This window comes from Anas acuta, chromosome 3, assembly GCF_963932015.1.
Source record: "Anas acuta chromosome 3, bAnaAcu1.1, whole genome shotgun sequence".
NCBI lineage: Eukaryota > Metazoa > Chordata > Aves > Anseriformes > Anatidae > Anas > Anas acuta.
In genome coordinates this window covers 6,866,997-6,883,092 of record NC_088981.1, presented here as the reverse complement: position 1 = coordinate 6,883,092, position 16,096 = coordinate 6,866,997, and the positions used below count along the sequence as shown (strand labels likewise).

General features: G+C 50.5%; 1 protein-coding gene across 3 annotated transcripts in view; it reads right to left on the bottom strand.

Moving 5' to 3' along the window:
• PPP2R5D (protein phosphatase 2 regulatory subunit B'delta) overlaps nucleotides 1–16,096 on the bottom strand; it is a 28,955-nt gene that overhangs the window by 4,654 nt on the left and 8,205 nt on the right. For all 3 annotated transcript variants that reach the window (XM_068675440.1, XM_068675441.1, XM_068675439.1), the window contains 8 exons: nucleotides 15,012–15,104; nucleotides 14,395–14,525; nucleotides 13,912–13,971; nucleotides 13,377–13,485; nucleotides 12,451–12,504; nucleotides 9,535–9,705; nucleotides 7,396–7,523; nucleotides 5,115–5,216 (listed from right to left, as the gene is read on the bottom strand). In XM_068675440.1, the coding sequence (XP_068531541.1) occupies nucleotides 5,115–5,216; nucleotides 7,396–7,523; nucleotides 9,535–9,705; nucleotides 12,451–12,504; nucleotides 13,377–13,485; nucleotides 13,912–13,971; nucleotides 14,395–14,525; nucleotides 15,012–15,104 (848 nt within the window). The remainder of the gene's footprint in view (nucleotides 1–5,114; nucleotides 5,217–7,395; nucleotides 7,524–9,534; nucleotides 9,706–12,450; nucleotides 12,505–13,376; nucleotides 13,486–13,911; nucleotides 13,972–14,394; nucleotides 14,526–15,011; nucleotides 15,105–16,096) is intronic.

Below are 16,096 nucleotides of genomic sequence, written 5' to 3'. Positions count from 1 at the left end.
AGGGACAGCGCAGCGATCCAGGAGGTTCCTGGAGTGACACTGACAGTAATTTGCTCCTCCAGGTGGCAGAGGAGCCCACCAGGAGAGGTTCCCTGCTGGACCTTGTCCTCACCAGCGATGAAGGGGTTGTTGGGAATGTGAAGGTCAAAGGCAGCCTTGGCTGCAGTGACCATGAGATGGTGGAGCTCAAGGTCCTGAGAGCAGGGAAGGTGAAAAAGCAAGCTCCCAGCCCTAGACTTCAGGAGAGCAGACTGGCCTCTTGAAAGGTCTACTTGGAAGAGTCCCATGAGATTCCCTGGAGGGAAGGGTGGCCCAAGAAGGCTGGTTAATATTCAAGGATTGCCTCCATACACAGAGGCAGTTCATGCCAACAAAGAGGAAGCCAGGCAAAAATGCCACGAGGCCTGCGTGAACAAACACGGAGCTCCTGGTCAAACCCAAACACAAAGAAGGAAACGTACAGAGAGCAGAAGCAAGGATCGCAGATCACAGCAAGAGCAGCCCTCAGGAACCTCAGGTCCCGGAGGCCAGGAGGAAGGCTGCAGCGAGGAGGATGTGTCCTTGGTGGAAGAGGATCAGGTCAGGGAGCACTGAGCAAACTGGACGTACGTCAGTCCACGGGCCCTGATGGGATGCACTGAGGGAGCTGGCAGATGTGAGGCCACCTTTGATAATCCTTGATCAATCATAGCAGCTTGGACAAAGTGCTTGAAGATGAGTCTGCCTCACCTCCATCCCTGGGAAGGTGGTGGAGCAGCTCGCTCTGGAAACCATCTCCAAGCATGTGAAGGACACGGAGAAGAAAATCATCAAGCGCAGTCAGCATGAACTCACTGAGGGGATGTCGTGCTTGGCCAACTTGGCAAGCTTCTGCGATTAAGTGACTGGCCTGGTAGACGAGTGGATTGTCTACCTGGGCTGCAGCAAAGCCTTTGACACTCCCCCATAAGATCCTCAGAGACGAGCTGTTGATGCATGGGCTGGATGGACAGACAGGGAGGTGGGGAAAAAAAAAATAAATGTCCAAATGGCTGGGCCCAGAGGGTGGTGATCAAATACCTGATGGGAAGGTGCAGAGAGGGCAGAGCCAGGCTCTTTGCAGCAGTGCCCAGTGCCAGGACAAGAGGCAGGGGGCACAAACTGGAACACAGGAGGTGCAACGTGAACATCAGGAAATGCTTCTTCATTGTGAGGGTGACCCAGCACTGGCACAGGTTCCCCAAAGAGGTTGTGGAGTCCTCCTCACTGCAGATACTCAGGAGCCATCTGGGTATGATTTTGGGCACGTAGCTCTGGGTGTCCCTGCACAAGCAAGGGGTTGGACCAGATGGCCTCCAGAGGTCCCCTCCAACCGCAGACACTTTGTGATCCTATGGTTCCCTGATTCTACAGGGGTCATTCATTGCTCCTCAAGGCAACGTCCACCTTGCCCAGATTGCGTCTCCTGCTGTGCTGTAAGGCTATAATGAAACTCCTTTTACCTGGCTGGACTACATCACCGTACTGGTCCTCTACACAGGACACTGAGGGCTTGAGTGCCCAGTCACCCAGCTCCATGCCTCTCCAGCACAGGTTCTGTCCTTTCAGATCACCAAAGCAGGGCTGAACAGTGTTGCAGAAGAGCTCCGTTCCTCATCCTCTGAGATCCAGCAGTGATCCACTGTTAATCTGTAAGGTGCTCAGCTACCCCGTAAGAGTCCAGCTTACAAAGAGAATACCCAGACTAAGAGCAAAAGTCTAAAAGCTTTTGCACTAAAAATAATAAAAAAAAAAAGTCTAAAAGCTTTACACCAGTGATCCCTTTCCAGCAAAACAATTATTTCCAAGGAACGCAACAGTTTCATCTTTATTTTGATGCCACACTGAGTAGCTTAACTGTATTATGGCTGCCCAACATCCCTCTGCAGGGGAAGCTGCTCCCTGTTTCATCACTCAGACTGGCTTTACCTCCTGCACTGGGACACTTTTCATTGCAGTGTGCCTCAGTGTCACTCACTGACACGAGTCTCTGGAGAATCCCACCTCTCAAAGCAGCAATGCCTCACAGGCCAGCTCTGCATTTATGTGACAATAAGCCCCAGCCTTGCTTTTTAGGTGATGTGCACCGCATTTGGAAAAGAAGAGCTACACTGAGAGATGCCTTCTCTTTCCTGCTGCTGTGGCCAACGCAGGAGATAACGTAGCTGCTAACAGAGACATGAGGCACCAGGGAGGCCCCTGGGCATGCTGACAGCACATTTTCTGAAAGTCAGCATCCAAAGCCCTTGCATCCCTGACAGATGGGCAGAGATTATTCTCCCTCACAGATGAGTTAAGGCCCAGCAGTCCCCACCCAGGTGGTCAGCACATTCAGGACAAGACACTATCTATCTGCCCAAACCTCCCCGCTGTTTTCCAAAGGGTTCTGATAATTCCAACAGCCTCCAAGTGTCCGGGGAGATTATTAAGGCACGGCAGGCACAGTCAGATCACCTGCACTGAGCAGCCTCTCCATATACCCTGGGGAAATGGGCTGTCTCTCCCTGCCCTGCCTTGCCCCAGTGGCTGCAGCAGCACAGCAAGGGGTGCAGCGGTGACAGGCCTGCGTTGGCACGTCGCTCATAAGCGCAGCAACTAATTAAGAACATGACTAAGCCTTTTCTGAACAGACCTCTTATCAGCTGGCTGCAGCCTAATTGTGTGCCTACAAGATCTTTCCTTTTCACCGGTTCACATCCACTGGCTTTGTTCACGTGTGCAGCCTTTGTCACGTGCTATCTTCTAGTTCACAGCACAGGGTCTCTAGGGGGCTCCTTGGGAAACATTTCCTAGGTCTCCTCCTTTTTTCTGTCTACACAAAAGAAACCTCAGCTTTTCAGCCTCGCCAGCCTCACTGAATAAGGCAGAGGTCCTGTGAGAAACACAAGGGTGTGATGCAGTTAACCATCGGTCCCGCATTACAGCGCTCCAGCCAGCTTCCCACAGGCAGCCTGAGGAACGCTGCTTTACCCCTGAAACAACAAACGTCACGACCTCAAAAGGTTTTTGATTAGGGAAAAAAAAGTACTGCTTCACTGAGGTTTCTGCATTTGGAAAGCAAACAGCAATTAGCTGCAACACCACGTGATTGCGCGTCAGCAGGCTGTGGCCTGCAGTGACCTCTGCCAGTGAGACAGCAGAAGGGAGCTGTGGAAGCAGCACGTCTCCTCCAGCAGGAGGGTGACAGTGGGATCCACTCTTCACTGAACGGGCTGCAGCCCCCTGCCGACAGAAGGGCAGGTAGGGAGTGCAGGAATGGCACTGCAAACTCCAGGGCTGACTCTTCAGCTACAAAACCCTCTCCTTCCACAGGGACACACACACCGCTAAATAACATTTTCTCCTGCCAGAGAACCAAGCTGGTTCTAACCCCCTTCATTCCAGCAATGATTTATTCCATTACAGTCCAGAACACGTAGCCCAAGTGTTAAGTGCTCATGGATTTGCTTGTTTCTTGCAAGTCTTAAAGATATGAAGGAAACAGATGACATTTTTACAATAGACTTAAGCAAATAACTTAGGAATATTGCTCTAGTAAGCCCATTTTTAAAAAATCCACCTTCTCAAGTGCATGCTCTTTATCCCCCATCATTGCCCTATGTCCTGTCCACTCCCAGGGCCCTTACCCAACTCCTCACTGAGATCTGTCCCCACAGACCTTCCGAAACTTTTCCTCCCTCCTACCTCTAGCATCCCTTCAGAAGGGGACCTTTCCACACTGCTCAAACCAAAACGAGCTGGTAATAACGTGCTGGTAATAGCGCAGCTGAGCCTTCTTGCTTTTTGCACACAAAGGACTCTTTAGCTGGATCCCCGTGGTAGGGAAATCCCACTTAGCTGAGGAATTGTACCATGCTTGCTGCCAGTAAACCTGTCTCAGATTCAGCTGCTAAAAAGCTTTTTACATTCCCCTCTGCCCAAGCTTTCGATCAACATTTTACCAAATTTGGTTATGCAGGACAGTAAAATGTACAAAACAAAAGATTTTCTGAGCACTGGTAGTCAGAGGGGCACCAGAGGAAAAAAAAATAAGAAGAGCAGAAACCAGTACAGATCTATTTGTCCATTTCTTGGACAGTTCTGAGGTAGTTTGTTGGCCTTCTCTAGAACAATCCTACATAGGATTGTAAATAGCACTGTGACTGACTTAAAACGTACGTTTGGACCTTGATATGGGCTTCACAAATGCCCTACAGTTGGAAAACAAAGAATCTTGTCTGCTGACAATTTAGATGCAACAAAAGCTTAATTTCTCCATATGCAGGTTGCCCATCCCCAAACTTTAATTCACATCTCAACTTTGCCATTAATTGCCCCTACGTTAAACAGCTGCACATGTCTAAGAGCTCCTCACTGCCTCCCCTTTGGCAGCCCTGGCTTACCAGGAGTGAAAAGCACCATTTTATTTCACTAAGCCAGCAGAAAGCTGACCCAGGAAAGAAAAAGTTTCCTCTAGCTTCCTGAACTGATTCAGCTCATCAAGGTAAGCCTTACAAGCATCAAAACCAACACAAGAAAGCAGGAGTGGTTTGGTTTTTGTTTCCCCCCCCCCCTTTACTGCATCACGACTCAGCTACTGCATGACGCTTGCTGAGCTAAGATTTTATCCCCACCATTTATTCCTTGAAGTTCCAGGTATCATTCCATCTTTATCGCTGAAAAATTGAAAGTGTCCTGCAGTTGGCATAAAACATCTTCTGCACCGCAGCAAAGTTCTTTAGAAAAGATTTCCTAAAGCAGCAGGATTCCACCGGCTTTCACTAACACACATAAAAACTGCTAATTATTTCCAAAATTCTCTGAAAAGCTGAGTGGCCTCCACATTGCAATTTATTTCCTCATGAGCCAGCAAACTCTGTCACTCCTTTCCAAGCTACCTGCTTCAGCAGAACTGAAAAGAATTTTTTAATCTCATCACACATTTAACTCTTCTCATCTCCACACATGGTTATTGCTGAGGAGTCCTCTGCTTTTTGACCAAATCATTTGTACCACCTTTGTGTTTCCCCCCTGAGTACTGGCATCTGCCACCTGGTACTGCACCCAAAGCAACTCCAGGACAAGCTCAAGTCACTGGGCAAGAACCTCTTACTCACTTCTGCTTCTCTGCTTTGTATTGCTGCGTGCAGTCATCAAAAAGCTTCTGATTCATCTCCATGAACAGCTTCAGTGCATTGTAGATCAGCCCATGGATTGTCCTGCAAGGAAATCAGGAAAGGAGAACAAGTCATGGTGGTACCCGCCAGGTCCTCAGCCCTGAGTTAGCCCCAGCAGCACAGACACCAGCCAACAGTTGCAGCAACTCCTTGTACGCTATGGAAATGTTACAAAAGATTTGCACACAGCCCCAGCTCCTCGTGTGGGAAGACCCTCTCCACAAACACAGCACCTGAGACCATCGCATGGAGAAAGAGATGGAGGAGAAAGACAGAAAAGACCGCTGGGATAGCCCTGCTCTGACTGCGCTTCTTGTGAGTGCCAAAACAGCTTGATTCCTAAAGTCTTCTGACTTCCTACTGGAGAAAAAGGACACTAAGGACCTGCTCAGGAGTGTTCTGAAGAGGGCTTTACTTAACCTAGCCTCCCACAAGTCACCTCATGATAAATAGATAGCCATGATAAAATAGCCATGATAGTCATGATAAAACGTGACGTTTTTGGGCTGCCCAGTGTTTACTCCTGGGTTTTTGTCACTGAGCTGCCCAAAAGACAGCTGTTCAGCATCCCTCAAGAGACGGAAACAAGCATGAGGAGTACCCCAGAAGAAAAGCTGCCTTCATGTCAGCAACTTACGTACAGGTTACGCTGTGCCTGAGCTCTTTGGGACCAGGACTCTTGTAGGGAATATAAACGAGCATTGAAGCTGTTTCTGAAACACCTGATGCAGGGGAAATGATGAGAGGCTTGGTAGATCTGAGCCCTGTGCCTCTCCGGCTCTACATGTAGGATAAGGAGTAGAGCCACAGCCCTCCTGGGCTTATTATGCAGGCTGTCTGACAAAGCGCTGGGAGTAGAGGAGCTATGGGAAGGAGGAGGAGAATCTGAGGTACTCGGCCTGTGCTGAGACAACGTGACTGGTGCTAAAACAGAGAGAAAAGGAGAAGTATGAGGCAAACAACTTCAGGACCTCCTCTGCCATAGCACTGGGAAGGAGCCAAGAAGGAAAGGCAGAAGCAGCAGAATCCCGAATGCTGACTGGTGAAAGAAGGAAACAACTGGCAGAGGGCTTCAGAGCAGAACATGAAGTCCTGTTCTGAACTCTGATCAGGAGGGGCAACAACACTGGGTGCGAGTGTGTCTGTGTGCACGTCTGCATGCACACCTGCAAAGGTGCACAGGTATCAGTGTGTGCCTGTCTGCACACGCATGTGCCTGCCTTCTGGTGCACACGTGCACACCTCTGTCTGTGCACGTTCATGTCTGCACGGGTACGCTGAACGGCATCGGATGCAACAGAGAGCAAGGCAGCTCCGTTTGGAGAGCTAATGCATTCACCCGAGTCTTTAGGGCACCCGTGACTGGTGGCTCAGGTTTGTGCTTCCTGCTGTAATGTCGAGAAGGAAGCAGTCAAAGCAGACCAGCAGGGAGCTGTTTGCAAACAAGTTCTGCATCACAACCCTGAATTTGCTACCACGGTGTATGCTTAACTCCTGGTCTCGCTCAGCCTTCCCAGAATTAATTATTTTGCTTTTTCTGCCCTCTGGAATAGAAGACTTTTTTTAAAAATCTCACTGTCTTTTTTTGCTGGAAGATTTTAGGATCTCAGCTGCGGGCTGAGTATTTCCAGCTAATTCATTAAAAGGAAGTGAGCTCTGCAACTTGGGTTAAATGGAAAAGGAATCAGCTGAGGAAGCAGTTGGAAGAAAGACCAGCAGGAAGTTGATGGGAGAACCACAACACAGACCAGCACCGAGAAAGCAGACGTGGGAGGTGATCTGACAGGGGGCATCTGCCTGCTTGGTTCTGCTTTCTCCACTCCTCCTGTACTCAAACGCAGTCAGGCACTGCAGGACCCAACGTCTCTGGTCACAGAGAGCATACACACAGGGGCTCACCAGTTAGCAAGAAGCCAGAAATGGGTTGGAAAACCTCCAGCACACCTCCAAGAGACCCGCAGCATTAGTGACACGCAGGTATCCATCCCTGGGCAGGCCCGACAGCCGCAAGGCCAATCACTGCAAGATGCCTGACCCCACGGGACACTGTGGTGTGCTGCGACACGTTCCCGTGCTGAAACCAGGAACACCCCCTCTGGCTCAGCAGCTGGTGTCACCGAGTGCCATGCATCGTTGCACTATAGCAGCATGCCCCAAGATCGCCAGTAGGTCAAGCAATCCTGCATGCACAGCAAGTGCCAGGGCATGCGGAAAGACCTACTTGTTCCAGTGACTCTTGGAGTTCTTGTAGAGCGCTGGAAACATGATCGGGAGAATTTTGGCTGCGTTATCGCTGATCAGGCTCATGATATATTCGTTGTTCCAATAGTACAGTGCTCGCTCTGCCACCTGCAGTGGGAGAGAAACCCGTCCTTGGAGAGGCTCCTTCCAGCCACACCTGTGGTGCACGTGGAAACCGTGTGGTGCTGAGAGCAGAGCTTGCCACCGCTCAGCTGAGGAGCAAACGCTTCCCCGCAGCACAGGCAGCAGGGCTGACCTCGGCCACCTTCTACGTGGCCATTTATTCCCTCTGCCTAGAGCTATTACCCTCAGCTTTTGCCAGACACTTCTCACTTTCCTACCTCATGACTAAGCTAGTCTAACATCATCCTGATGGCTCCGTCACCCTTTACACAACACTTGAGCACAGCAATGTCATCCTCTCCGGGTCCTAGCACAGATCCACTCCAAGCCTCTTTCATTTCCTCAGACTGCACTCTGCAAGGCTCCATTTCTACCACTCCTCCCTGGCCTTCTCCACAGCACAGTCTCTCTGGACTTTCAAACATGCTTCAGGCACCAGGCCCACCATTCATCCCCAGATCTAAAAGGGTGAAAGTATGGAAAATCTTGGGGCAGCCACCTTGCTCTGCCAATTCAAACAAGTCTAGCAAGCTTCCATACTGCGATGGATTCAATCACAGTTCTTCATATTTAATGACAAATCTCAGCAATGCAGTCCCCACGCTGCGGATAAATTTCTGCATTTAGTGCTAGCTGGAGGGTGACAAACAGCTAGGAAGAGAGGCATCCGGTCTGTTTGGTATTTCAGCTGCCAGAGAACTCACTACATCCCCTTACCCTGTCATTTCACCTGAGTAAAGAAAGTGAAACTTGTCTCATGTCACTTGCCTAGCTTTGGTTTCTACCTATTAGATCTCATTAGGCCTTTGTCTGCTAGACTAACACACAATCCACTTGGAGAAAACTCTTTCCCATGAAGGTATGCAGACCTACCATGAAGTCAATTCCTATTTGTGTTCTCAGGCAAGCTACAGACACCAAAACTGCTCCGTCTTACCGTATGGAACGCCTCTGAGGTTTATGCCCCTAGACTGTGAGGTGTTTGCACCTTGTCCAGGTTTTTCAGTCTTACTTTGCAAAGAGCTGACAGTGGAAGAGGCCTGCTCTGCAGTACAGGATGCCTCTCCCCCAGCCTTCGCCCTTTCCCTTTCAAGCCCCCTCATTCCCTACTGCTGCAACTTCCACGCACAAAGCTCCTGCTGGTCCTTTGGTGCCCATCCACCACCCGTGTAACCCACAGCCAGCTGGGGTTACCAAGCTCCCCGAGCCCTTCCCAGAGTCAATCCCTTTCAGGGAGCAGTGGTCTTCTACACACACACAACCTAGGCTGGCTGACCTCGTTTTTGTACTGAACACCTGCCTTTGTACCTCACTGTGTAAGAAGCCAGCCTGCCTCACCGAGCAGTTGCACCCACTCTGAGGGCTCTGCCACCACTCAACACCCCACCCAGAGCTGGGTGAGTCGCGTGTTTCATCAGCGAGCTGTGCATCTGCCTCCTGCACACTGTGGCAAACGAAAACACTTGGTGAAGAACAGCTGCAAGGAGCTACCTGCAGCTCCTACCACCCCACAGATTTTCAGCCCTAGGACTATCATCCAGAGACTGCTTTAGCCTGGTACCGCGGGTAGCTTCCTTCAGTGGCACCAAGGAAGAAGCACACTCTGACACTTCCAGTACGCCATCAGCTACACCAGAATTACACAAAGTACCTTCTCCGAAGCCACCTTCATTCCACGGCCTCTCTTTGATTGGCCTCACCCCAGTGCTGCGGTCAGCTTGGTCCTGCTGTGACAGGGTGACACTGGATGTCTCTCCCCATAACACACGGTGCAGCAGGAGGGGGGCCTCTAATCAGCTTAGTTTTTGCTTTGGACGAGCTGGCTCTGAGGCTGGGGCGAGGATTCTCACCCCTCCCAGCACACGGCTCCCCAGTACTCACCCTGGTGACACCTCCGTCACCACTAATCCACGGAGCTCAAGAGCTGCGGCAATACCCGCGCGTGCCAAGTGGGTTACAAGGCAGCGCCCTACCCGCTCCCCGAGCTGGGACACACCTGGAAGTGTGGGCTGGAGACACACTTGGCCAGCTGCCTGAACAAGGGCTCCATGACTTTCACAAACTCGGACGGCTCGATCACATCCAGGATCTCTTCCAGCTCGTTTAAGAACATCACCTCCTTGGGACTGTGTGTTTTCGGCCAGAACTTCAGCAAGCCCACGATCACCTGAGTGGGGAGGAGGCACGGACACAGCGTTAGAAGTTAACATCAGCTGCAAAATGAGATTTTAAAGGTCTGGCCACAACTGCAGAAGAGAAAAAGTAACAGAAGTAACAAGACTTCCTCAGAGAGTCAGGGTGGGTTACCAGGGAAGAAGGCAAAGTACAAACTCTGCCAAGTTGCACGCAAGACAGCAGCAGTGCCCAGGGTGAGAAAGTTACGTGCTACCAGCACAGAGCTCAGAACTCCTTCCCCCAGCACAGTTTAACAACAAAGGCTCGAGACAGAGCGGGCTGGGGCTGCCAGAGGGGGCAGAGCAACACGGGAGGATCAACGAGTAGAGTCAGAAATGCTGCAGAGAGGGTGATTAAGGAATCATTATCCAATGCATTGCAGAGCTGGAATACTCGGAAGCACCCAATAAATAATGCAATGGTCAGGTTCAGCCCAGGCAACAGGAAGTACCAGCACACACTGATTTACAGTGGATTAACTGGATTACAGAGCTCGTTCGTTGAAGGCTTTGTGGAGCAAACTTTCTGGAGCAAATGTGCTCCAGAAGGGAACAGGTAAGTTCGTGGAGGCTAAACCCAATGATGATGATTAAATTTGACAATGCAGATCTAACTTCTGGGGGAGGAAACTATTGCTTAAAGGACTGTGGAAGGAAATACTAGGAGAAGAGCTATATTCCACTTGATTTATTTATTATTTCTGCTTCCCTCCCTACCCATCTGCTTCTAGGCACTGTCAAAGACAGGGTCCAAGATCCTGCAGACCTTCGCTCTGGGAGAAACATTGGTGTGGTGTTTACAGAAACGTTGACTCTGTGCTCTAACTCTACAGCCACTGGATTCAGACAACTGCTGCTAACAGCTACTCTTTCAAACCATGTCCTTAGATCCGATTCTGAGCATCTAAGAGGAATTTCATTGGGGAAAGCAAGAGCAACGTTTGTTTCCACCAAGCCAAGGCTCAGGAAGCCAGCAGCTGGTTATCCTCGCCGTTCTTCATTACTCAGGTCTGCCAGCCAGGCTGGAGTTAGCTCCAGTGACTCAGACAATTCCTCCTACAGCTAAGGTGGTACGAGGTGTGTCGGGTCTGCCTTCACTCCTCCCGAGCACATCTGACGTCTTGCTCACCTGGCAGGCGGTCAGGCTGCTGTAATGCAGGAGCTCCCATGCCAAGCCTTGCTGAGCAAGCTTCTGGGAGGCACACTCTAAGCCAGTGCGGGCCTAGGAAGATCTGGCCTCCTTCCAGCACTGGTGGCAACAGCTCCTGGTGCAGTCTGAGCCCTGCTGGTGCACAACCCCTGTAATTTTCCAAGGCTTCAATAGCCCCCGTAATACCAGTAGTCTGTTCGAAACCTTCGCAAGGAGGATGCTTCATCGACAGGGCTGTGATAATATGGCCTTGGTCTGGCTGGTCAGGATCCAACAAAATGGCCCGCTGAAGGTAGTGAAATTGGGTCGTTCCACTGCTTTCCACAAACATCCAAGCAGACCTGGGTGTCTAATCCAGGGACCACCAACTCCAGAAGCAGCAACGAGCTATGGAGCTCTACTATCTGTATAAGCTGCAGAATGGATTGGAAATATCGACAGATTTTCTATTTCTCTTTTATCCCTCACTCTACAGTGAAAGCTTTGGCAGGAGGCTGCTGGGCTGGATTTCAGCCACAGGAAGTGCTCAGCATGATCAGGAAGCCACCTTACACAATTTGTTGCAGAGGAGGCTTTCGGGAACACAGGAAATGGAGGTCCTACACTGAAGAGAAAAGCGAGGAGGTCTGCTTCAGCACTGCTGGTGTCAGAGCTGCAGAGCCAGAAAGCTGACAACAGCTGACCAGCTTCCACCCAGTACCATCGGGCTCACCACAAACGCACACATTTCAGCCAAAGAACAGAACGACCTCAGCTAGTGCTACTCATTAAAATGCTCACACGTTCTGGTGCTCCCTGCTCCAGTGACACAAGCACACGTTCTTTGGCCATCTGCTGTTTTGAGGTTGTGAAGCTCAGCTCTGCAGAAGACATTTCCTGGCCTCCAGGAGGTGGAGAAACATTTGTCTCCTGCTTGTACCCTCTGCCAAGCCAGCATATAGCCTGGCTACCACTGCAGGCCCGCGTAGCCAGGAACTGGAATATTGGAGGGCTCCACTGCTCACACATTTTAGAACTGGATGTTTCAGCAGCGCTCCATCCTGGAGGCATATGTCTCTACACTGAGACTTAGCACTGTGGAGTTAGCCTACGGATGCTAGAGCAGGAGGAATATTTTCGTCAAGAAGCAGGGGCTTGCCTACGTAGATCCCAGGTTCCTAACCTCATCCTCATGGTTCCTTGGCCAGCTCTGGCAGTCTGGAGTGAACTTGTGCTATTCCAAGGCCCCGTGATCTCGTGCTGCTTCCATTAGATATAAGACAGAAACATGCTTTGTCTCTGCAGAATCCGTCACAAGCTGAAAGCCCTGTTCTGAAAAGACACTCCATAATTTTCTTTCTGCTGCACCAAGACCTGAAGCACAAAAGCAAACACCAAACCACCTTCCTGAAGCTTTCAGGGCAGAATGCAAAAGGCTTGCACATGAGCAGCACTGCCCCTTCTGCCCACAGGGTGCCAGGCAAGTACCGTAAACAATCTCGATGCCTCTCAGCCTTTCCAGCCCTTTTTCCTTCTTGCTGAATTGTAAAGAAGCTGTGAAACTTTCTGGGACTTGACTGACACGCAGAGGTTAAGCAAGGTTACTCACCGGCTCTGTCAAGCTGCTGTCTTTCTCCAAGAACTGTACAACACAGTACGCCAACTGCAGGAGAGAACACAGTGAGATTAGAGCAGCCCCAAATGTGCTGGAGATTAAAATGCTGCCACCGCCACCCACAGCTGGAAGTCACATTAGGCCCTCCACAGCGCGTGTGACAAAGCAGACAGCTGCAGCTCCAAAGGAATCCAGTTCTTCTGATGGCAATCGGGGACTTACGGAGACCAAGCAGGCAGGACCTGAGCTCAGGACATTTGTGCAGCGCAGAGGATACAACGTGAGGCACCTAGAGCCATCTGCAGCTAATACATTCAAATGCAAGCACAGCCACACGCAGGGGAGGGAGCAAACTCAACTATCAGCAAGCCCTACCCGCATAAAAATGAGGCTGTGAAAATAGATAGCACTGTTCAGTACCCATTTTTCACTTTCTAGCCTGAGTCCCAATCTTCTCCGCTTTTCTCTTCTCTTATTACTTATAAATGACAAGAAATTAATCTCTGTACCAGCCTAGCAGCCCAGCACACTGATTTCTCCGCATATCTCAGCCATGACTAAGAGATGACACACCACAGATGACTGGAGCTCAGAAATTTTACCTCCCTGGTTTCAGCAGGGCACCAATATTTCATAAACTTGCAGCACAGAAAGGCAGAGCAGGCCAGAGCATTCGCTCAGCAGGTAATGACAGGATATCCTCCTATCAGCCAGGGGCAAAAAGCAGACGTATACACACGCGGGCCCAGACACTACAAGGCTGGGACAAACCACCACGATTAAAGGGTAGCGCAGAGCCCCGAACATCTTACACCAAGAAGTTTGTGTAATACAGCAATGCAGCCTGCTGAATATCTACAATAAAGCCCGAATGAACGCTTTTGCAATAATCTGCCCTGGGAATTTGAAGCACTTCTCACCTGTGGGTGGTAGACACTGAGAGACTTCACCTTGTGCAGCGGTAACAAGACCCTGATGAGGAACATCTTGTGCTCTTCCTTCAGCGGCAAAGCAAACCCATTGATTATGCTGAGAAGAAACAAATATTCTATTTAATGTCTTCCCCCAGCGGAAATACATTATCTCCCACTTCAAAAGAATCCCTGAGATGCCCTAGCTCTCTCATTAGGAACTTGAGAAAGCACTAACCAGCAGAAGTGCAGTCGCTGGGGCCCAACCCTGCACACCCTGCTCGGTAAGAGCATGTTTCCTCAGCTGGAAACTGGTCTCAAACACAACAGAACAGCAAACAAATATGGGGAGGAGAAGGCTACTGCCACATTTATCAGAAGGCTGGAGAGGGCTTTCACTGTGTGCTTCACCAGACTGAGACCCTCTGAAAGAGGTGGCTCCTGCAAGAACAACTGAAAGAAGGCAGTGCCAGCTCACACAGCACAGTGGGCTAGGATAGCTCACCCACCGCGGGCCCTCTGGGACTTCCAAAAATGCCCTTACCTTCCCAGGATCTCCAACAGCTCTGCAATCCCATTGTGGTGCTCTGTTTCATAGATGAACCTAAAGAGAAGAGACAAATGACAGGTTGTTGCCAAGTGCTGGACCCAGTCTGATTAGCAAAAGGAAGGACAAACAACAGAGATGAGGATTTTCCTAGCAAAAAGCAGAACTCAAGACAGCAGGGCAAGGTGTAAGAGTTTGAGGCAAGTATTCTATTCACAGTTCCCAGATCAGCACAACCTCAAAGAAGCTAACACTCACCAGTCCCAGCATTTGCTACGTATGCTGAAGGTACAACTACCAAACTGTCACGGCTCTTGTGCAGAGGTGAATGCTATCCACACCTCAGCAGCGTGACATAACTGAGCCACCTGGCTAATCAAAGTCTGGATCACAGATGGATTCCCGTTCCAGTGCCCAGGATTTATCTCACTGGATTGTACCACGCATTCAGCAAGCCAGCGGCGCTGAGAAACATCTCACCTGTAAAATATATTGTTGATCTGCCGCCTCACGTACGCTCGCAGACCCAGGAACTTGCCATAGATCCTGTGCAGAATCGTCTTTAGGAAGTCTCGTTCTCTGGGGTCTTCACTGTCAAAGAGATCCAGCAGCTGCGGGGACACCAAGTCAGTCAGTGTCTGCACACTGCCTGGTGGGACAGCGCTACAGGCAATGCTGGGCAGCGCTCCTGCTCAGCTCAAGTGGCTCTTCCAGATGAGCCTTCAGCACCCTTGTCACAGCAGCTGCTCCCCTGAAACATGCAGCCTCCTATCCACCAGCAGAACCTTTCATCTCCTAAAGCATGGCAGTGGCCAAAACAATCTCCAAAGCTGTGAGTTCCTGGGCTTCCCTTCAAAGCCCCCACTGCCCCACTCCTCCTGTACAATGATGAGCTCCAGGGACCACAGCTCACACACCTTCTTGCCCTGCTCAGAGAATTCGGGCTGCTCTTTCAATATAAGACATGGGAAGAAAGAAACCCCCCATCATCTGGCACCTCCTGACACAGACAGACTATGTGTGTAACCCCTGGGCCAAAGCCTGCTGCATGTCCTTCCCAGAGGTGCTGCACAGAGGCAGGGGCTACGATTACTTACAGACAGTACAAATTTCTGGTCGATGTATTTCTTCGCTATGTTCGGCTGGAAGTCAGGTGACTCCAGGAACCTCAGGAAGAACTCGTACACCAGCTGGGGAAGGAGAAAGAGAGATCGCTTAGAAATCCCCCCTCACCAGCGTTTACTTCATGTTTAAATCTTTTCCTTCTCCTTAAGGATTTGGGGGAAAGCTGAGAGGCCTGAACGGGGGCACAGAAGACACAGGAACATGTTTCAGCTGCCCTCAGTATGATGGAGAGTGTCACGTTAACTGTCCAAGTCTGCATGAGATCCCATCACCTTAGCTCCCGCCAAAGACAACAGCCACCTGCTCAGATGTAGACACTGCACTTGGGAAACCCTTTTCCTACCTCCAGCCCCTGCCTGTACAGAGAACAGAAACCCCCAGAAGAGATGGCAACGGCTTAGATTTCCTTGGAAGCTTTCAAGACACGCCAAGGAAGAACAGAAAAGCGAAGACATTAAATGACCCCAGGACAACACATCGTGTCCTCTGACTCATGGGGACGGGCTCCAGGTTGGCTTGACCCTGCTAAACCATGTGAGATCCACGTTGTGTCCCCCTTGGGGGAAAAAGGCCGGCTTGCTTTGAGAAGGCTGCCAGCACTGAAACAATAACTTCTAGTTCTGTCCTAGATGGGCAAGACTATCTGAGGGCTGACCCTGCTGAAAATGCTTCTGAGGAACCCCTACACCAAACCAGGGCGCTGCATCCTACTACAGGGTGCCAAGCAATGCCATTCCCACCAACCCTACACCACCCGCAGCAGTGAGAAGCCGTTAACCAGTGCTGCGGAACTGCTCCTTATTTCCCGGCTATTTTTTGCTTCATCCTGCCGTGACTGCCTCTTGTTCTGCCTTTGTCACCTTGACAGCCTGTCTCCATGCAGGCACCTGGGGAGATCCTCATGAGCTCACTCCCTGACTTCCAGTTCTCAGCTCTGTTACACCATGACTACTCTTGCCTTCAAATCTCTTTTCATGTATGTTGTCTTAAAGGCTACTTCTCAGGACACGCAGCTTACTGAAAAGATCCTTGGTCCCCTTCCCTCTTTGTCCCCTCC